At 40.3% G+C, this 22,818-nt stretch overlaps 1 protein-coding gene across 1 annotated transcript in view; it reads left to right on the top strand.

Moving 5' to 3' along the window:
* The window catches only part of HGD (homogentisate 1,2-dioxygenase), an 83,517-nt gene that overhangs the window by 22,457 nt on the left and 38,242 nt on the right, over positions 1-22,818 (top strand). Inside the window, exons 4-7 of the mRNA XM_043991082.1 lie at positions 7,012-7,117; positions 18,379-18,438; positions 20,061-20,152; positions 22,320-22,354. Of these exons, the coding sequence (XP_043847017.1) occupies positions 7,012-7,117; positions 18,379-18,438; positions 20,061-20,152; positions 22,320-22,354 (293 nt within the window). The remainder of the gene's footprint in view (positions 1-7,011; positions 7,118-18,378; positions 18,439-20,060; positions 20,153-22,319; positions 22,355-22,818) is intronic.

The following is a 22,818-nucleotide window of genomic DNA, read 5'->3' as shown; positions in this document are numbered from 1 at the left end:
ATAACCGAGATAACTAAGCTTGTCAGAATTACCTATAAAAGAATTTATGTATATGAATTATGAATAAATGGGCTCTGAGTGAAGGTTTTGAAACATTGTCATATGAGATCCAACTTCATGAGTTTTATCTTGTAAACTTTGCGATGCTGGTTTTGACTTTTTTGGAGGTTTTTTTTGTTTCCTTCCTGGTTATTGACTGTGTTTCACTTATGTGAAGACACAAGCTTGTTGGGCTGTTACTGTAATAATACCAATTTTGCTACCATGCTGAAAACTTACCCACATATAGTTCCCAGTGTGGATAATCTGCATGTGAATAATAATAAAAATGTGAATAATAACTGATATTTATATAGTGCTTGCTATGTGCCAGGTACCATGCTAAATACTTTACAGTTATTCTCATTTGATCCTCACAACAACCCTGGGAGGTAGGTGCTATTATAATCCCCATTTTACAGATGAGGAAACTAAGGGACACAAAGGTTAAGTGACTAGGCCAGAGTCATGGAGCTAGTAAGTGTCTGAGGCTGGAGCTGAATTCAGGTCTTCCTGACTCCAGGTCCAGCACTCTAGCTACTGTACCACCTCATTGAACTATGAAGGTAAGGGGTATGAATTCTCTGGCTGAAGAGTTTTCTCAAGAAAATGGAGAGCACAAATTCATGCATGTGCCCACAGACCAGTTAAGTACAGCAAACTGAGATAACAGTCTAAAATGATACCCTATTACCGAAACCCCATTAACAAACTATTATAGCCCAAAACTTGAACCTCACTTCTCAGTAACCTACAACCAAGACTTATTGTGATCTCTAGCTTTGACCCAGCTTTCACTTTCACTCACGTGATCTGGCCTTTTAAATTCCATGACTCATATACTTGTTCTTGCTCTTGGCATGTTCACACTGTGGTTCTAACTCTACCTATGCAGGAACGTTGCATATTCTTCAAACATAAGTGTGAGTACTCTCCTATTCAAGAAACTTCAGTAGCTACATATCCCCCCCAGGAGAAAATACAGATGCCTTTATTTAGCATTAAGAGTCCTTCACAATTTGGATTCAGCCTACCCTTCCAGGCTTATTGCACATTATTTTCCTTCATGATAGCTCAGTGATGCAATTGCTATAGTTCTGGGCCTAGAGTCAGGAAGATATGAGTCCACATCCAACCTCAGACACTCACCAGCTGGATGACCCTGGACAAGTCACTTAACTTCTGTATGCCTCAGTTTCCTCAACTGTAAAATGGACATAATAATAGCAGCTATCTCCCAGGATTGTTGTATGGATGAAATGATGTAATATTTAAAAAGTATTTAGCACAGAGAAGGTGCTTAATAAATGCTTATTTCTTTCCTTCCTCATCTGCTTTGCTCTCTGACTTACTAGTTGTTCCCAGTCTATAACAACCCATCTCTTGCCTCCAGGCCTTTGCTTGTAATACTCTCCTGCCTCACCTTGATCTACCTCTTGGAACCCTTAGCCCTCTTCAAGGCTCAGCTCAGGTGATACCTTTAGCCAGAGATATCTCTGATTTACTTTGTATATATATTTTACATTTACATACCTGTGTGTGTAAGTTCTTTGAAACCTTTGTATTCCTACCCCTCCCTATAGTACTTTGCATATTTGTTGTTCAGTTATTTCGGTCACATGTCTTCATGACCTCATTTGGGGTTTTCTTGGCAAAGATAAAGGAATGGTTTACCATTTCCTTCTCCAGCTCATTTTACAGATGAGGAAACTGAGGCAAACAGAGTTAAGTGACTTGCCCAGGGTCACCCAGCTAGTAAGTGTCTAAAGTTGGATTTGAACTTAAGATTTGAATTCCTGACTCAATCTAACCACTGTAATACCTACCTGCACATAACAGCAGGCACTTAATAAGAATGAATGAAAAAATGAGGGAGTAGATGAATGAATGAATGAATGAATGAATGAATGAATGAATGAATGAATGAATGAATGAATGAATGAATGAATGGATAAATGATTGTTAATTTTCCCCCAGCCACTCCCTAATCCACATAAAACTCACTATGGATCCTGCTTAGTCACCACTCTTAAACATCCTCCGATCCAAGCCCCTGGCATGAGGAGAAGCAGAAGAGAACAGTATATATGAAGTCAAGGTTGAGAAATGCTGTCTCTATTATGCTCTAATTTATGACAACTTGGCTCTACCTAAACCCATTTATTTGGCCTTAACAACCATCAAAATAACGGGAGAATTGGACTCAATATTTTGTTGCTCACATCACTCAGTAGTAATTACCAGTAGCCCAAGCCACAGTCTCTTCCAGAAAACTGGAAAGGAGCTGTCAGAGCTTCATTAAGAAGCTGGCATTCTTCCCCGAAACAGAATTAAATCTCTGTCGAGCAGCCCAGTGAGCTTTATGAACTGACTCAACCACTGCATAAACTCAACCATGTCTCCCTTGTCTTTTTAACAATCTTCTGATGGGGAACATTAGGCACCAAAGCGAATCGGGAAAGATCCCTATTGGGAAAACATAGTCACAGACGGAGTGGCATGAAGTAAAGGAACCAGGAAGGCCACCCCACCCTATGAAGTAAGGGAGCCAGAAAGGTCACCCCACCCTACATCTCTCTCCCAACAACCTGGAATTCCAACTATAAGGGTAGTTATAGGACAGCTAGATGCGGTGGATAGAGCACCAGGCCTGGAATCAGGAAGACCTAATTCAAATCTGGCCTCAGACACTTACTAGCTTTGTGGCCCTGGGTAAGTCACTTAACCTTGTTAGCTTCACTTTCCTCATCTGCAAAAAATGAGCTGGAGATGGAAATGGAAAATCTCTCTAGTATCTATGCTAAGAAAACCTCAAATGGAATCACAAAGAGTCAGACATGACTGAAATGACTCAACAACAACATATAATAAACATCTTATTAAGTACCTAGTATATAGTAAACATTTACTGAGCACCTGGCACCCAGTTCCAGGCCCTGTACTAAACATTTCCATATATTTTGTGGAATATAAGAAGTTAGATCATGCTATTCTGCAAGAAGCCTTTCTCAGGAGCTGAACCAGGAGAACATTGTACACAACAACAGCAACATTGTATGATGAACAATGGTGATAGACTTGGCTCTTCTTAGCAGTGCAATGATCCAAAACAATTTCAAAGAACTAATGATAGAAAATATTCTCAACATTCAGAAAAAAGAACTGTGGATTATAAATGCAGATTGAACCATACTATTTCTACTTTGGGGCTGTTTTTTCCCTTCTTTTTTGAAGTTTTTCCCTTGTGCTCTGATTCTTCTTTTGCAATATGACTAATGCAGAAATATGTTTAATGTGATTGTGCATATATAAACTATATCAGATTACTTTCTGTCTTGGGGAGGAGGGAGGGAAGAGAGGGTGGTAGAAAAATTTAGAACTAAAAATTCTGTGAAAACAAAAGTTGAAAACTATCCTTACATGTAACTGGAAAATAATAAAATACTTTTATTTAGAAAAAAAAAAGGAAGTCTTTCTCAGACCTCCTTAATCTTAGTATCTTTCCTGAGATTATCTTCAATTTATCTTGTATGTATGTATGTATACAAACATATATGTGTATATATATATACATATATAGGTTATACATAGTTGTTTGTATGTTGTCCCCCTCATTAAAATCAATCAATCAATCAATAAACATTTATTAAGCATTTACTATGTGCCAGGCACTGTGCTAAGTGTTAGAGATACAAAGAGTCAAAAACCAGTTCCTGACCTCAAGGAGCTTACAATCCAGTGGCATTTATGCTTGTATGTATATTACCAGCACTTAGCAGAGAGCCTGGTACATACATAGTAAGTGCTTAATAAATAATTGTCAATTTGACTTGAGGAGACCACAGTCACAACACATGGTGCATCTTTGAGTGGTATTAGCAAGTGGTATTAGTTAGTCGGTATCTTGAACCTAGAGGGAAGGAGATACAGGATAGGGAAAATTGAGTGTGGAGGAGCAGGTCACTGATGAAGCAGAAATGACCAGGCTATCAGTGAATGCCAAACCTAGGGTGAAAAATGCCTTAAAAGAGAAAAAGGGAAGCAGGTTTCAAATTTTCCCTCAAGCAGGAAAAAAAAAAAAAGAAGTAGGGTATCTTTTTTATTCTTTAGATATTGAAACATTGGTGTTTGTTAATGATTATTAAGTTCATCATTTTTTTTTAAAGTCATAGTTTAATACTATTATAGTGGTTGTTGTGACCCAGGCCACTGGTAGAACTGGGAAGGCATCTGTTAACTCCTCCAGACTCCCCAATACCAGACTGGAATATTGTCAGCACAGAAGTGATGGGCAATTTCAGTGAACTTTGCCTCCAGGTGGCTTGATCCAGGATCATTGAGACCCAGAGTTTGAACCCAGATGTGGGTCCATTGAGCAAGAAGATAAAAGCAGTTTTTAGGACTATAGCAGAGGGTTCTCCAGCCTCCTTGAGACATTTCAAGGTCCCAAGGAAACTCTTTGCCAACTGTTTTTTAATTTCCTTACTGGCAGCCTTTACTTGCTTTTACTTTCCTGGTCTACTTTTAACTGCTTTGGAGACTGCATTTTTGAATATGTTTTTATTAAAGGGAATATTTATTTGACCCCCTCAAGCTCTGAGTAATCTATCCCACCAGATGTGAAACTGCAACCAGGAAAATGGTGCTCACAAAGTAATCCCAAAGAATTACAATAGGCTATTCAGCTTTCATGCTTTGTAGTCCGGTGGCAAGAACATGGATCTGGAACCAGAGGACCTGAGTTCAAATTTCAGCTCTCATATGACCTACATGATTTAGAGCAAATCACTTGATCTGTTGACCTTAACTTCCTCATATGGAAAATGGGATTGGGTGGGAGAAGAAGGCTGAGCCCAGTAATCTCTAAGGTCCTCTCTGACTCTAAAACTATGATTCTATGGTACAAGTCAAGAAGAAGGGAAGGGAACCTACTGTTTGTGACCCAGGGTCTCTGATCACTTCATAGTTGTCATTGTCCAGAAGTGATCTATAAGTACTATAGAATCTAAGCTAGAAAGGACCTTGATCTCCTGTTCTAATCTAATTCTGATGGCACAGAGGTCCAGGGAGGAAAAGGGATTTGCCCAAACTATAAAGCTCATTAATGGCTAGCCTGAAACTAGACCTCAAGCCTCTGAATCCAAGTCTAACCAATCAATCGATCAGTCAGTCACTGACTCAACAGCATATAATGGGTGATTACTGTGTACTAGACAACGGTTACACGGCCAAAAAAACGAAAACAAAATAGTACCTACTCTCAAAGACCATACATGTAAGCTAGGTGGTATAGTGGATGGACCTGGAGTCAGGAAGACTGGAGCCCCAGTCTGGCCCCAGATACTTGCTAGCTGTGATGATAATGTTGTTATTATCATTACTGTTGTTATTAGTAGGACTGGTAAGACAATTTCTGCTTCAGTTTCCTCATTTGTAAAATGGGATAAAAATAACTCCAACATCCTAGGGTTGCTGTGAGGATAAAATAAGAAAATATTTGTAAGTACTTTGTTTTGAGGATAGAATGAGATAATATCTGTAAAGCATTTTCCAAACCTAAAGTCCTATATCAATTTTAGGTATTAAATTAAGTCACTTTTAACTTAAGTCTTAGTTTCCTCATCTTTAAAATAGAGATAATACTACCTTATAAAAACTACCTTATAGGGTTGTGGTGAAGATTAAATAAGGTCATGTTCAGAAGCGTTTTTTGCACTTTGGTTTTTTTTTAATGAGGCAATCGGGGTTAAGTGACTTGCCCAGGGTCACACAGCTACTTAAGTGTCAAGTGTCTGAGGCCAAATTTGAACTCAGGTCCTCCTGAATTCAGGGCAAGTGCTTTATCCACTGCACCACCTAGCTGCCCTAGGGCACTGTCCTTAGTTGGGTCATAACTCTAATCTATTTGAGGGAAGGATATTAACTAGTCAAGTCAACAAGCATCTATTAAATGCCTACTATGTGTTGGGTACTGTGCTAGAACAAGAGGAGGTATTTCTGATTCTAAGTTTTGTTATCTCCCTTAATTCATTTTCCAGGGCTTTAGCTTTTGGTCTTGACCTTTTTACATACTTTCCTAAAAGAAAGGGGTTAAGCCTGAGAGAAGAGTTCTAGATTAGAGCAATGAGCAATATTCTTAATATTTGAACTAAAACAGGTTTCTTTTTTTTTTACATATAAGGTATTTTATTTTTTCCATTACATGTAAAGATAGTTCTCAACTTTTGTTTATACAAGCTTTACGATTTCAGATTTTTCTCCCTCCCTCCCCTCCCTTCCCCCTCCCCTAGACAGCAGGTAATCTGATATAGGTTATATCTATATATCTATATATCTATATACATATAGATATATATACACACACATATATATACACATAATAACATTAATCCTATTTCTGCATTAATCTTGTTACAAGAGAAAAAATCAGAGCAGTGATGCAAAACCTCAAAATAGAAAAAAAAAAAACAACAACACCCAAAACAAAAGAAATAGTATGGTTCAATCAGCATCTATACTCCACAGTTCTTTTTTTTTTTTTAAACAGGTTTCTAATAGGCTTCCCCCAAAATATCACAAAATCAGGATTTAGAACTAGAAGGAACATTAAAAACCAGTATGTTCATTTTACTGGTGAGAAAACTGAGGCATGGAGGATTTAAAGCATGTTGCAATTCTCCACTTCTTGTCCTACCTTCTGATGTTGTTCCAAATCATAAATCAACCATCTCACTGCCTAAATCAGTGCAGAAAACACTTTACAACATTTGGAAGGGGTGGAGGAGGAGGGGAAGGCAGAGAAGAAGGTAGGAAAAGTCAGTGACTACCCATGGAGCCATAAATGGCCACAAGAAGTTCAGTTGCTACTTCTCACATGTGTACTCACACAGCTGGGTTCTATGTACTTTTGGACATGACTTTGCATCAGTCATGACATTCCCTAAACCTTTTGCCTTCTCTTTTCTTCCCTAGCTGGCTGTATAGAATTCTACCTTCTGTCATTCACAAGCCTTTTGAATCCATTGACCAAGGCCATCTCACTCACAACTGGGATGAAGTAGAACCAGATCCTAACCAGGTAACCCAGTCACGCCAATGAGGGGATAGGATGCACATGGGGGATAGGCACAGGACCTCTAAATTAATTGACACAGGGAAACTCTCCTTATCAATGCAAATTGGCCCCTTCACTGCAACTTGTAGCTTAAGAGGATTGCATTGAGCACTGCACTCAGGGTCACACAACTAATATATATAAAAGGCAAAACCTGAACCCAGGTCTTCTGGGTTTGGAAGCCAGCTCTTTAGCCATGGTGTACCTCTGCCTCTCTACATTGTGTACAGGTGGCCTAAAAAACCCAGGCCTGGGTCTGAAAGAAATGATAAACACTATCAGCTGGGCTAATATTTGTGTTTGGAGTAGACGCTGTACAAATGAATGGGAATGGACACAGTTTGTATTCTCTTAGCTTAAAGATACAGAGTGTAGGAAAGAATGTGCATTGACTGAGTTAAAATTTTGCAAGTCAGTAAACATCTCTACAGGTTCCTGAACATCCTTACAATAAAACATTGGCAGGGGCAGCTAGGTGGTGCAGTGGATAAAGCACCAGCCCTGGATTCAAGAGGACCCGAGTTCAAATTTGGCCTCAGACACTTGATACTTACTAGCTGTGTGACCCTGGGCAAGTCACTTAACCCCCATTGCCCCACAAAAATAAAATAAAATAAAATAAAACATAGGCAACCTATCCAGTAATAGAAGCTGGACCTTCACTGGTACAAATGTTTCTAAAGATGAACCCATTCTATCGATACCAGTGAGTACCTTCTCTGCCACTCATAAGCCTAGAGAGATGCCTAAAGCAAGGTTACCCAGTGCTACTCAGTCAGTATATTTCCGAGGTACGACTTATACCCAGCTCTTCCTGTGTTTGAAGTCAGCTCCTTAGGAGAAATACCATGCTGACTGACACTGGCTGGCCTTCTTGTTATTCCTCAAACAAGACACTACCAAAGCTGGGCTTTTGTCTCCCATGCATGAAATACTCTTCCTCTTTATCTCAGCCTCCCTGCTTCCTTCAAGTCCCAACTAAAATCCCAACTGCTACAGGAAGCCTTTCCCAATCCTTTTTAATTCTAGGGCCTTCCCTCTGTTGGTAATTTCCAACTTATCCTGTAAAATAACTTGTCCATACATAGTTATTTGCATATCGTCTCTCCCATTAGATTGTGAGCTATTAAGAACAGAGCTTAAGAGACAGAAAAATGGTGTCTCATTGAATCAATGTTGTTTACGTGCTGATTTTACTTCCATACTATTGTGGAGTAGACCTCCTTTTGTTAATTAAAGATTGGCTATGAATGTTCCATTTCATTCTAATTTAGAACTTGAGTCACTGGAATGGTTGTAATGATCTTCTGTTTGAAGGGGGGAATGGCAATGTGGAGGAAGAAGAGAAGACCACGGTGATCAGAGAACCTGATGTGAAATTCCTATAGCCTATGGCCATATGCTTATGTCTAGGATTTTGGAAATAATACCAAAAGCCTCAGCCCCCTTCGAACTGAATGGAATTAGAAATTAAATTGTCTATGGTCATTCCACCATTATTGATAGATGTTAATATGCTCTGTGTCTTTAAGAACTACGCCATAAAGTTAATAAATACTGTAAACTGTCCAAAAAAGAGTAAAGTTTAGCACAGCGCCTGACCTGGCACATAGTAGGTATTTAACAAATGTGGACTGACACATCTAGAAATTTCCTCAGGAATGAGAATGAAAGGATCCCAAATCCTGATGATTATCAGACAGTTTCTTCTTATCCAGACTGGATTCTGGAAAGTGTGAGCTGCACTCGGGGTAGTACATTCTTTCCATAACTAGGAACTCTTCCTCTTCTCCTTCTCTCCTATGGCAGATGGGTTCTTTTCCCAGCTTCCCCTGGGCGTGGTAGGGGGGAGGGAATCTAATTTATAAACTATTATTTTCTGTTGGGTAACTGAGAGACCAGATCTAGTGATTTAACTGAACCAGGTATGTTTTTTCCTATCATGAACCCAGAGTGCCCCTAAGTCTACCCCAAAGTGGAACAACAAATAACAAAAACAACGATGAGAATTACTAATGTTTATGTAGCACTTACTATGTGCCAGGCACTGTGCAAAGAAAGAGCTTTACAGTTCTTATATAACTTGGTACTCACAGCTCTCTCATGTAAGCCCTATTATTATTCCCACTTTACAGATGAGGAAACTGAGGCAAACAGGGTAAAAAGACTGTCTGAGACCAGATTTGAATGCAGGAAGATGAGTCTTCCTGACTCCAGACTGACTCCTCCTCTGTGACCTGGCTTTAACCATAATTATGATTTCTCTGCTTTGCTAAACACATACAGTGTTCTTACTAATATGATTCTCTTGTCTTTTCATTTATACCATCTTGATATATTGATATTCCCTTCCTAATTCATGCTTCGATAGCTAAACTCTATTGGTTTCTGTTCATTTTCCAATTTTTCCCTCTCACCTTTCAATGACGCTGAAATATCCCCTTTAGACTCAGTCAAGTAGGTTTGTTACTTTTTTGTTTTGTTTTTGTTTTTGCAGGGCAATGAGGGTTAAGTGACTTGCCCAGGGTCACACATCTAGTAAGTGTCAAGTGTTTGAGGCCAAATTTGAACTCAGGTCCTCCTGAATCCAGGGCCAGTGCTTTATCCACTGAGCCACCTAGCTGCCCCTCAGAAATTATTTCTGTGTTTCTGACATCCCTTCCCATCCCAAAATTTAAAGTACATCTTCTGTTCTTATCCATTCCTTGCCTTTTAGGGGAGGGAGCATGGAGAGGTAGATGGAAAGCTGGGATCAATGCCAGGAAGACATGAGTTGTCTCATGTTTTTGTCCCCCTTGGCAATTCACTCAAACTCTTGGATCTTTAGGCAGCCAAGAAAGGCAGCTAGATGATGTGGTGACCTGAAGTCAGGAAGACCTGAGTTCAAATCCAGCCTGAAACTTACTAGTTGTGTGACCCTGGGCAAGTCACTTCCCCTCTATCTGCCTCCATTTCCCCAACTGTAAAACAGGGATTGTTGTGAAGATCAAATGAGTTAATAATTATAAAGTGCTTACCATAGTCCCTGGCACATAGTTGGTGTTTGTTTTCTTCCCCTTCCGTCTAAGACTATAAATTGCAGAGAACATACCAGCCTCCCCTGATAAGGGGGAGTTTTCTCATCTGGGAGTTCCCAATGCCTATTCTTTTTTTCTTTTTTCTTTTTTTTTTGCGGGGCAATGAAGGTTAAGTGACTTGCCCAGGGTCACACAGCTAGTAAATGTCGGGTGTCTGAGGCCAGATTTGAACTCAGGTCCTCCTGAATCCAGAGCCAGTGCTTTATCCACTTCGCCACCTAGCTGCCCCTCCCAATGCCTATTCTTACCTTTCACCCCCAGGGAGCACACAGGGTGCAGTAAATTGATCTGGATTTGGAGACAAAGGACTGGGGTCTGAATCCCATCTTCCTCACTTACTCCCTATGGATTTGAAAGGTTTATACAGGAGACCTCTGGGTTCCCTTCCAGATCCAGATCAATCAGTTCAGAACTCAGGCTTAACTGCATCAACCGTCTTTAAAACAATCAGCAAAATCTTAAAGCTGAAAACTCTAATAGGTAGCATTTACGTAATGTTTTCAGGTTTGCAAAGCATTTTATAGATATTATCTCATCCTATCCTCGACAAGATGAGGCAGACAAAGATTAAATGACTTGCCCAGGGTCACACAGCAAGTAAGTATATGAGGCTGGATTTGAGCCCAAGTTTATCCTAACTCCGAGTCCAATGCTCAATCTACTGTACCACCTACCTGCTCTGGTCTGTTCAGCCTAGTACTGTTTACCTTCCACATTGTGACTACAACTCTTCTCCAACCTTTTCCATATTCTAATAAGGGTATGAAAGATATATGGTGAAGAGAATGTGGTTGTCATTCATGACATCAATTTCAAAAGGTCAAAAACTGTCTCCCTGGATGAATCTTTTACCCAGAACCAGGGCAAGGCATCTGTTTACCAAAGAAAAGATTTGAAAATTGTGCCTAAATATTTCTATACCAGAGGGTTTAAGCTTTCCTGGGAACAGATTTCCAATTTATCACAAAATAAATACATGCATGGCATGGAAAATTAGATTTTTTTTTCTGGCAGAAAAATATAGGAGAGGAAGCATGTTATCATAGCAAATAGAGAAGTGACCTCAGTCAGGAAGAGCTAGCTGGGTTTGAGTTTTGCCTCTGACACATTAGCTGTGTGACCATGGTCGAGTCACTGGAACCCTCCCTTTCTCAGGAGATTCTATAAGATTGTGCATTATGGACACATTTCAGAATTCTAACAAAGAGTTTCCACATTGATAAAATCACAGGTCTGGATCACACCTCCACCCTGACACATTTATAAATAGTAAAGTTTAAGAATATCCCTTGTTGGGGCAGCTAGGTGGCGCAGTGGATAGAGCACCAGCCCTGGAGTCAGGAGCACCTGAGTTCAAATCTGACCTCAGACACTTAACACTTACTAGCTGTGTGACCCTGGGCAAGTCACTTAACCCCAATTGCCTCACTAAATATATATATATATATATATATTAAAAAAAAAAAAGAATATCCCTTGTTACTCCCATGCTGTCTCCCTGTTACACACTAGGCAGACTTTAACTAGTGAGGTGAACAGGACTTTTTTCCAGGGACCCAACAGTGAGTGTGTGACTAGAGGAAGGGGAAGTGTTTCATCCCCACAGCAACCACCATCTCTGTACTTTGCTTCCAGATTGACCTCTGGCCTATTCTATCACAAGGGAGAACTTCCCCTGGGACACCCCAACCCAGGGTTCCAATGCTGTTTTGCCCCTCTGGAGGGAAAACCTTGTCCTCCATTTTTTTTTTTGGTGAGGCAATTGGGGTTAAGTGACTTGCCCAGGGTCACACAGCTAGTAAGTGTTAAGTGTCTGAGGCTGGATTTGAACTCAGGTCCTCCTGAATCCAGGGCCGGTGCTCTATCCACTGCACCACCCAGCTGTCCCTATCCTCCAATTTTTAAGATTGGTTGGTTGTTGTCCTTTGTTCTCAAAGAGGACCAAAATAACATCACTATGTTAGAGTCAAGTTAAAGTGTGTCCAACTGTGGCTGACTGGACCAGTATGAGCTCAGAATGCCCTACTGTGCACAGATTAGGCACAAACAATCCATGTGAACATTTGGGTTGTATTCTTTAAATTTGCACATCTCACGGTTTTGTTTTGGGTTTTTTTGAGAACACAAGAACTGGACCACCTCTTGGGAACCGACTGAATATGCTGTCAAATGGTTTACAATGATGCTTCCATTTCTCACCCTTCCCCCCCAGTTGAACAGAGCTAGGGTCTAACAGAGACCCTTGGAAAGGTGCCAGCCATAGAAACAAGCAGGCTGCTGTGTCGCTGGGCAAGACATTTCCTTGTCATTTCTCTTATTAGGAAACAGGAGAATGATGGGAAAACTGTAAATGACAGGAAATGATACCTCCCCCCCCACATGATAGCTTCCAGCCCTCCACTGTGTGGGAGATGCCTCATGTGTGCACAGGGCTCAGAAGAGCTGGGCATCATTTTAATCATATACCCACTCAGTCTTTTGTCCTTATGGAGAATTCAGGAAGGTTTGTTTTTGTTTTTGGTAAATAAATCATGTCTACCTCCAATGCCAATCCCTTGATCATTTTAATTGCCCTCCTCTGCACCTTCTACACTTATAGGACGAGGGGTAAGAGCTAGACCTGTGATTTCATCAGGATAGGAAACTGCAGCCTGTGGAAACTCCTTCTGTCTGGGTAATAAGCACTCCCTCTGTAACTCATAACTTAAGATGGTTGCGTAGATCAGGGCTTCTTAAACTTTTTCCACTCATGACCCCTTTTTGCCTGAGAAATTTTTATGCCACCCTTGGTATATAGGTATATAAAATACATAACCTTTTATTGTTGCCAAATTTTTTGTGACCCCCCAAGTTAATTGATTAGCCCAGCATCACATATCAGAGACTGGCCTTCAACTCAAGTCTTCCTGGTTTCCAGGCCAGTTCTCTGCCCACAGTACGATAATACCTTTTCTCCATTTAAAAAAAATGTTGGGGCACCTAGATGGCACAGTGGATAGAGCAGCAGCCCTGGAGTCAGGAGGACCTGAGTTCAAATCCAGCCTCAGACACTTAACACTTACTAGCTGTGTGTCCCTGGGCAAGTCACTTGACTCCAATTGCCTCACTTAAAAAAAAAAAAAAAGGTTAAATAAGATTAGCAATATTCAGTAAAGTTCCCAGTTCTGCTTATTCTTGGTTTCCTGTTTCAAACTCAGCTACCCATTCATAACAAAATATTTTCTCAAACCCACGATGGTGCATTTTTACAAGTTTGTTTTGTTTTGTTTTGTTTTGTGGGGCAATGGGGGTTAAGTGACTTGCCCAGGGTCACACAGCTAGTAAGTGTCAAGTGTCTGAGGCCAAATTTGAACTCAGATACTCCTGAATCCAGGGCTGGTGCTTTATCCACTGTGCCACCTAGCCACCCCACAAGTTATTTTTTTAAAGGCTTTTGGAAATTCTGAAAAAGCATCCCCTGCTTGCCCTTCTTTATCTGCCCATTTATCCTTTAAGAACCCCTAATTGGGCAGATGTGCAATTATAGAATTTTGGCCTTAGAAAAAGCCTCAGGTACATGATGATCTGTGTTTATAGAAATTATTTTGCCTTTCCTTACAACTTGTTGTTGCTTAGTTGTTTTTAGTCATGTCTGATTCTTCAAGACCCCATTTGGGGTTTTCTTGGCAAAGATACTGGAGTGGTTTGCCATTTCCTTCTCCAGCTCATTTGACAGATGAGGAAACTGAGGAAAACAGGGTTAAGTGACTTGCTCAGGGTCACACAGCTAGTTAGTGTCTGAGGCTAGATTTGAACTCAAATCTTCCTGTCTCTAGCCCCAATACTCTATCCACTACACCGCCTATCTGCCCTCCTTACAATTCTTTACAAAGCCTTAGAAGCTAATATTTATATAGTACTTTAAGGTTTGCAAAGTACTCTAAAAATATCATTTCATTTGATCCTCACAACTCTGAGAAGTAGGTTTTATTATTTTTCTCATTTTACAGATGAGGAAACTAAGGCAGATAAAGGTTAAGTGACTTGCCCAAAATCTAGATTTGAACTCAGGTCTTCCTGAATTCAACTCCAATGCTCTAGCCACCGCACTACCCAGCTGCCTCTCATTTTATAGATTAGGAAACTCAGACTGGGGGAGATTAAGCAGCTTGCCCAGGATCATACAGGTAAGGGGGTAGCCAAGGATGGATTTGAACTCAGAACTTTCTGACTCCAAGTTGAACACTATCCATTGGACCATCTGGCTGTCTCTAGCAGTATGTATGGCAATCCATCCATATCCTCTAATCCCATGCAATTCTTGTCTATGTAACACACCAGAGGCAATGATTAAAACAACTTCATTTCTTTTCATATTTCACAGGATTTTTAACATTTACAGCTTAAAGGGACCTTAGATATCATCTTGTACAACCTCTTCATTTTTTTAACAGATAAGTAAACTGAGGCCTGGAGGAGTGAAGTGACTTGTTCAGTCTCACAGATAACAGAACTAGGATTTGAACCCAGGTATTCTAATTCCAGACCTCATGTTCTTTCCATCAAAACAGCTAGGTGCGTGGAGTAGGGGGGACCTGAGTTCAAAATCTGACCTCAGTCACTTACTAGCTGTGTGACCCTGGGCAAGTCACTTAACCTCTGTCTACCACAATTATCTTAGTCATAAAATGGGGGTAATAATATTTCACAGGATTGTTGTGAGGATCCGAGGTGGTATCAGCAAAATTCTAAGCACAAGGTTCATACATAGATAGAAGGTATTTAATAAATTATTGTTCCCTTTCCACCCCTCCCCAACCCTCATCCCTCCTTTGTGGAGTCCCCAATACAACACTGTCCATCTATTATCCTTCACTGATATTGCTTATGAGGGTTTTTTTTCTGTTTAACATTCATTTTTTCAAAAATTTCGAGGACTGACTTTTCTGCCTCCCGCCCTAACCCACCCATTGAGAAAGCAAACAATGTAATGTCAACTACACATGTGAATTCATGTAAAATATATTTCCATATTAGCAATATTGTTTTTTTAAAAAGCAAGAGCGGCAGCTAGGTGGCACAGTGGATAGAGCACCGGCCCTGGATTCAGGAGTACCTGAGTTCAAATCCAGTCTCAGACCCTTGACACTTACTAGCTGTGTGACCCTGGCCAAGTCACTTAACTCCAACTGCCTCACCAAAAAACAAAAAAACAAAATAAAAATCAAGAAAAGTAAAGTGAAAATATTATACTTCATACTGTACTCAGTCTATCAATCTTTATTAATGGCTATCAGTCTTTATAAATGGATAACATTTTTCATCATGAGTCCTTCAGAACTGTCTTGTATCATTATCTTGATCAGTATCCCATCAATTTTTAAAAACTTTCAGAATAAATGAATTAACCATTGCTGTTTCAGCTTTCTCATCTGAGAAATAGGGAGTGTAGACTGATTGATCCCTAAGTTCACCACTCCCAGCTCTAAATTATTATGATGCTGTGTATATGGGGGTAGCTAGGTGGCACAATGGATAAAGCACCAGCCTTGGATTCAGGAGAACCTGAGTTCAAATCCAGCCTCAGACACTTGAGACTTAGTACCTGTGTGACCCTGGGCAAGTCACTTAACCCCTGTTGCCCCACAAAAAATAAAACGAAACAAACAACAAAAAAAAAGATACTGTGTATAACTCAATTGCTCTTAGAAAACTTTCAGAGGCTCCACTTTGGAAGAGATAGTTATAGCAGCCCATCAAGGAGGAAATGGGCCTGATTAATATCATCACATACAGTGTTGGACAAACTTAAGCTGCCCACCAAACCCTAGCTGAAGATCTTGTGATGATTAAAAATGTGAGGCAGTTTCTGAGTATTTTATTTTTAATTTTTTTTTGTGGGGCAATGAGGGTTAAGTGACTTGCCCAGGGTCACACAGCTAGGAAATGTTAAGTGTCTGAGGCCAGATTTGAACTCAGGTCCTCCTGAATCCAGGGCTGGTGCTTTATCCACTGGGCCACCCAGTTGCCCAGTTTCTGAGTAATTTAATCATTTTATTAATAGGCCTGCAGGTTATTAATCAAAGGGTGGTCAATGGACCTCTATCTCAAAACAAAGACCCCTAATGGTGGTAGGGTCACAGCTTCTATACCTTTCTTTCTTTCTTTCTTTCTTTTTTTTGCAGGGCAGTGAGGGTTAAGTGACTTGCCCAGGGTCACACAGTTAGTAAGTGTCAAGTATCTGAGGCTGAATTTGAACTCAGGTCCTCCTGAATCCAGGGCTGGTGCTTTATCCCCTGCGCCACTTAGCTGCCCTTCTATACCTTTCTAACTGTAGGAGGTCCATCACATAGCAATCAAATCTAATTGGTTAACAGGATTGGAAGTGTGTAATATTAAAATGAAGTCTGAGGATATGTGACTTAGGTTACTCAAATCTCAGTTAAAAAAGATATCCTAGAAAGAAGGGTAACATAGCTATTAGTTTCTGAAGTTGAATTTGAACTCAGGAAGATGAGTCTTCCTAACTTCAGGCCTGGCATTCTATCCACTGTGCCACCTAGCTGCCCCCTTTTTTAGCCACAGCAACTAACAAAGGTTTTCTCCTAAGGTATGGAGGGGTAGGGACACCGGTTGCTATCTCTATGGGATGGAATATCCACACCAATGAAGTTATGAATCCTGGAATACATTATTTAAATGTGTGTGTGTCATTCCCAAGCAAGCTATCAACACATATTTATTATTTGCTTGATATGTACCAGACAATATGAGAAGTACTGGAGATACAAAAATAAACAAAGAACCAGTCCCTGCCCTCAAAAGCTTACATTCTTTCAAAAAAGAAAGCACATACACATATGTATATATGAAATATGAATACATAAAAAATATAATTTGGGGGAGAAGTGTGAGAAGTTGCGGGTAGAGGCAATCAGGAACTCAGTAGACGTGTAATTTAAATCCCAAGTCAAATATTTCCCAATTATGATAACCTTATTTTCTTTGGATAAAAATTAGGACTATCACATGACTGTGGGTAGGTGGTGGACTAATTGCCAACCATATTCTCTCCACCTTTTTGATTCACTTTATGTAGTGGGAAGTGACAGGGCATCAGCACCACCCGCTGTTCAGGACTAATGGAGACACTCTGAGCAAGGTATCTGGCTGCTGGGCCAATATGAGCTGTTTGTACAGAGGGAGCTGAGGCAGAAGGGTCACTCTAGAAGCAGATGGGCTCAGAGACCTCATTGTTTATCGACCTCTGACAGCCATCACCTTGCTCTGTTCAACCCAATGCAGAGCTGATTAATAAATCATGAAGCCTTGGGTTGCTTGGCTGGCTGGCACATCTGGCAGGGCCCCCAGCCTGCTGACATCTTCTGATTCTTTCAATTGTTTAATTAATAAGTTAAATATTGCCTAATTAACAAATCAAATATTGCCATGACTCAAATGAAAATGCCAGGTAGCCTAGGGACAGATCCCAAGCTTGGTGAACGGCGGTTCTGTAACTTATAAAACCTACGATCAATTTGCAGAATCACAAGGATGTCAGAAGTGGAAGGGCCCTTCGAGATTGCTTAGTCCAACCTCTCTGTTTTACAAATAACACCGAGGCTCAGAGAGGGGCACCGGTTTGCCCCCAGTCACCCAGACTTAACACTTTTTCACTCATTTAAAGTCATGATTCAGAACTACGCGGGCAGAAAGCAAAAGCAGCCCCAGGCAGCCTCTGCAGTGTTGGGAGCCCACACAGAGCAGTTAGTGTGCCAGGTTGGGGAGCTGATTATAAATAGCATTAAAAATGGGATCAGTTGAAGCTCCCTGATCTGCCTGAGCAGAATGTCAAAAAAGCAAAGCTCCAGCATCTGAAGGAGAAAGCAAGGGAACCAGGGGACAGCATTCTGCCACTTGGAGGAATAGAAAGTGCCACTACCCCACCAGTCATATGAAAAAAATGGGTGGCTTATTTTCTTTCTTTCTTTTTTTGAATCACGCCAGTGCCTCTAGAAGAAAGAGACTGATAATAATCAATTTCAAAATAACAAAATCACCAGCAGTCAGGACTCCACATTTCATCCTCCATGGTGTAGACCTCATTCATTAAAAGCCTCTAACTTCCCTTTGTGAGATAATATTCTTGCCTCTGTGTTTGTTTTCCAGCTTAGGTGGAAGCCATTTGAGATTCCAAAAGCAACCCAGAAAAAAATGGACTTTGTGAGCGTAAGTCACCATTCCAGTCCTCCCTCTTAGCCCTCTCCTCTCCTCAGTGGGCTGGTTCATTCATTCATTTATTCATCCAATAAGCATTTACTAAGTACCAACTATGTTCCAAGGGTCTAGGAATATAAAGACAAAAATTAAATAGTCCGTACCCTCAAGGAAATTACATTCTATTGAAGAAGGTTCATTCAGTATGTGATAATCCAACTGTTAGCAGGTTGGGTACCAAGTAGGGTCAGCCTCACATGAAGGCAGTCACATTCATGGTAGGGCATAGGGTCACTGAAAGCATCTCTGATGCAAATATGACCCTCAATGCCTACCCCTGTGCCTTATCCTCACCATTAACTGAAGGTAGCTGTGAAAATACATTTCCTTTCTGGAAGAAAGTAGCTGACTGAATGGGATGACTGAACAACAACAAAGTACCCATTAATGCACTAATGAAGACTAATTTATGAAATGAGCTAATTGTCACCTAACAGAAAGTGGAGATCTGAGAGAATGGACAAGAGGAATGGATGAGTTTTTATTTAATTCCATAAGTCCTTGGGAAGCACCTATCATGTGCTCAGCACTTTGCTAGGCACGAAGGGACATATGGAAAGATCACCTCCAATGCATTAATTACCATATAAGCATTTATCAAGTGCCTACTGTATGCATAGCATAGCACTGAAGCAGCTCAAAAGTTGAGGCAAAATACAAATCCTGCTTTTATGTAGTTTACAGCTTAGTAGATACTTTATAAATATTTCCTGGATGAATGAAGAGTGAGACAGTGTTGCTGGGCTGATAAGACATTAATATGACCTAAGTAGGTTAAAATTGTTTTAATTATAAAGCACTTATTAATCACCCATTACTTGACAGGCACTGTGCAAAGCACTTTATGAATATTATCTCATTTTATCCTTAAAACAACCCTAGGAGGTAGATGCTATTATTATTCCACTTTATAGATGGGGAAACTGAGGCAAAGATCAGTTAAATGACTTTTCCAGAGAACACAGCTAGAAAATATTTGAAGCTAGATTTGAACTGAGGTCATCCTGACTCTAAGTTCAAGACTCTATTCACTTCACCACCTAACTGCTTCTAGTTGTTGAATCATTTCAGTCATGTCTGATTCTTCATGACCCCATTTGTGATTTCCTTGGGAAAGATACTGAAGTGGTTTGCCATTTCCTTCTCCAGCTCATTTGACAGATGAGGAAACTGAGGCAAACAGGGTTAAGTGACTTGCCCAGGGTCACACAGCTAGTAAGTGTCTGAGGCCAGATTTAAATTCAGGTCCTCCTAACTCCAGGGTCAGTGCTCTATACAATGTATCACCTAGCTGCCCTGTGCCTCTAGTACATGTGTATTCTTTGTGTCCCCATTCCTAGTTATCTTGTCTAAATGTGACATAATAGTTAGAGGTTAAAGAAGGAGATGTGGACATGAGGCATCTTGGGTTCTTCCCTCAGCGCCTCTTAGTCTTCACCTGTCTCAGAGTTCATATAGGACTTGTGACCCGTTGTACCTTGACCTTGTTTCAATTACCAGAGAGAAGGAAGGATCTGCCAGGAACCTTAAATCCTAATCCTTCTTTCATGGTGGGGATGGCCTTTGTTTCCTAGGGACTTCATACATTGTGTGGAGCTGGAGACATCAGATCCAACAATGGGATTGCCATCCACATTTTCATCTGTAACACCTCGATGACTAACAAGTAAGCAACTATAGTTCCCTGAAGTTGATTGAGGCCCAGAGGATATTTTTATACTAAGATTTCCAGTTGGGTCATTTGACTTTGATTTCCTAGAATGATGGCCTTAGAATTACAAAATGTCAGAGCTAGAATGGACCTTTTGTGGTTCAGTTGTTTTAGTCATGTCTGACTCTTTGTGACACTATTTGGGTTTTTCTTGGCAAAGATATTGGAAGGGTTTGCCATTTCTTTCTTAAGCTCATTTTACAGATAAGGAAACTGGGACAAATGGGGTTAAATCATTTGCCCAGGGTCACACAGCTAGTAAAAGTGTCTGAGACCAAATTTGAACTGAGGAAGATGAGTCTTCCTGACGTCAGGCCACCAAGCTGCTCCCAAAAGGGACCTTAGAGATCATCTAAACTCTTTATTTTACAAATGAGGAAACTAAGTCATGCGTGTCCTTGAGGATGACTAATTAAATGATCCAATTTGTCAATCAGCTACAAATCCCTCTGGGTAATACTAGTTCATTTTTATATACTGTTTTAAATTTTAAAGCATCTTCCCCAGAAAAACCTTCTAGGGTAAGAAGTACATATGAGTTTATTGTCTCTGTTTTACAGACAGGTACATTGAGTCTCAGATAAGTGACTTTTCCATTTTTGTGTAGTCACAACCTGGGCTTCAATGCAGGTCTGATTCCATTTGCAGTATTCTATCCATTAGGCATGCTGCTCTCTACACTTTTCACTCTAGCGGGCAGATAATCAGCCATTACTGTAAATTCTCCTCCCTAACATCAGTGTCTGTGATATTAACCTATTACAAGTGGTTCTCAGTAAAGAGCAAGGAAGGAAGGGAGGAAAGAAGCAAGGGGGAAAAAAGGAGGGAAAGAAGGAAGGAGGGAGGGGAGGAGGAAAAGAAGGAAGGAAGATTTTGAAACAACCCTGCTTTATTAGCAAGTGCTTACAAATAGGCATTCTCTACATTAAATGATTTACTTTGAAGGTATAATTACAATGCTATCAGTTTGCTTATATGTGAGTATCAAATAGGTAAACTGCTCTTTGACAATCAGATAGATATGTTCCCTCACTTTCCTTCATGGTTGGTGCCTGAAAAACCCCCCTACCATTTCCACTGTGGTTCTCTCCTTTTAAATTAATCCCACCTTTGGGTAGGGAGCTCCCATTCAGGAACTCCTCCTACTAATGCAGATCCATCTCCAGGCACTTTAAGAATATTAGAGTTGGGCAGCTAGGTGGTGCAGTGGATAAAGCACTGGCCCTGGATTCAGGAGGACCTGAGTTCAAATCCAGCCTCAGACACTTGATACTTACTAGCTGTGTGACCCTGGGCAAGTCACTTAACCCTCATTGCCTCACACACACAAAAAAATTAAGAGTATTAGAGTTGCTTGGGGACATTAAGAAGTTAAGTGACTTGCTCAAAGTCATACAACCAGTTCCCAGAAGAGACAGGACTTGAACCCAATTCTTGCTGACTTTTACTCTAATATGCCAGGCTTGCCACATTTAGGGTATAGAATTTTAGAACTAGAAGGAGTTTTATAGGTCATCTAGTATACCCCCACCCCATTTTCAGATAAGGCAAATGAGATTCAGAGAAAAGGAATGATTTGTTAGAGATTCGGGGTGGGGGAGGCAGCTAGGTGGCACAGCGCATAAAGTACTGGCTTTCGATTCAGGAGGACCTGAGTTCAAATCTAGCCTCAGACATTTGACACTTAATAGCTGTGTGACCCTGGGCAAGTCACTTAACCCTTATTGCCCTACAAAAGAAAGAAAGGAAGGAAGGAAGGAAGGAAAGAAAGAAAGAAAGAAAGAAAGAAAGAAAGAAAGAAAGAAAGAAAGAAAGAAAGAAAGAAAGAAAGAAAGAAAGAAAGAAAGAAAGAAGGAAAGAAAGAAAGAAAGAAAGAAAGAAAGAAAGAAAGAAAGAAAGAAAGAAAGAAAGAAAGAAAGAAAGAAAGAAAGAAAGAAAGAAAGAAAGAAAGAAAGATAGAAAGATAGATCCCAGGTGCGTTAAGTTGTCAGAATCATGACTAGAATCCAGAACCTCTATCTCCAGATCCTGTTTGGTTTCTGGAGCACCATGCTGCCCCTTCCTGTGCTTTTATGTTGCTGATATTGAACATCTCACAAATTGTTTTGTACCTTCTTTCCAGATGCTTTTACAATTCAGATGGTGATTTCTTGATTGGTGAGTTATAAAGAGCTTTTTTCTTATTACTCTTGAGTGGTCTCTAGCCACAAATTGCTTTTTCTATTTCCCAGTACTTTACAAATAACCTAAAGGCCCATTAAATGGTCCAGAAAAGATTGTTGGTACTCCTCAAGATCCTGTCTTCTATTTCCCTTCGGTCTGTGTGTCTACCCTTCTGGGCTCTGCCATTCTTTCACAGATATGGCTCAGGTGCAATGCACGGATGGATGAGAAGGCATGAAGAGGAAAATTAAGATGTGACCCTTGAGTACAACAATACAATTTAATTTGAACATTGCCCAAGAAAAGATAGCACAATGATGGGCATTTTGCATATTATAAGCAAATAAATATGTGTGTATTGCATTCACAAATAATATATACTGATCACCTGAACTATTCCATACATCTGAGTTAAGCCTCTGGACAATCTAAAATTAACCTTGCACTCCTTGGTAAAC

Source organism: Dromiciops gliroides, chromosome 3 (assembly GCF_019393635.1).
Source record: "Dromiciops gliroides isolate mDroGli1 chromosome 3, mDroGli1.pri, whole genome shotgun sequence".
Lineage (NCBI taxonomy): Eukaryota > Metazoa > Chordata > Mammalia > Microbiotheria > Microbiotheriidae > Dromiciops > Dromiciops gliroides.
This window is presented reverse-complemented; position numbering and strand designations above follow the sequence as displayed.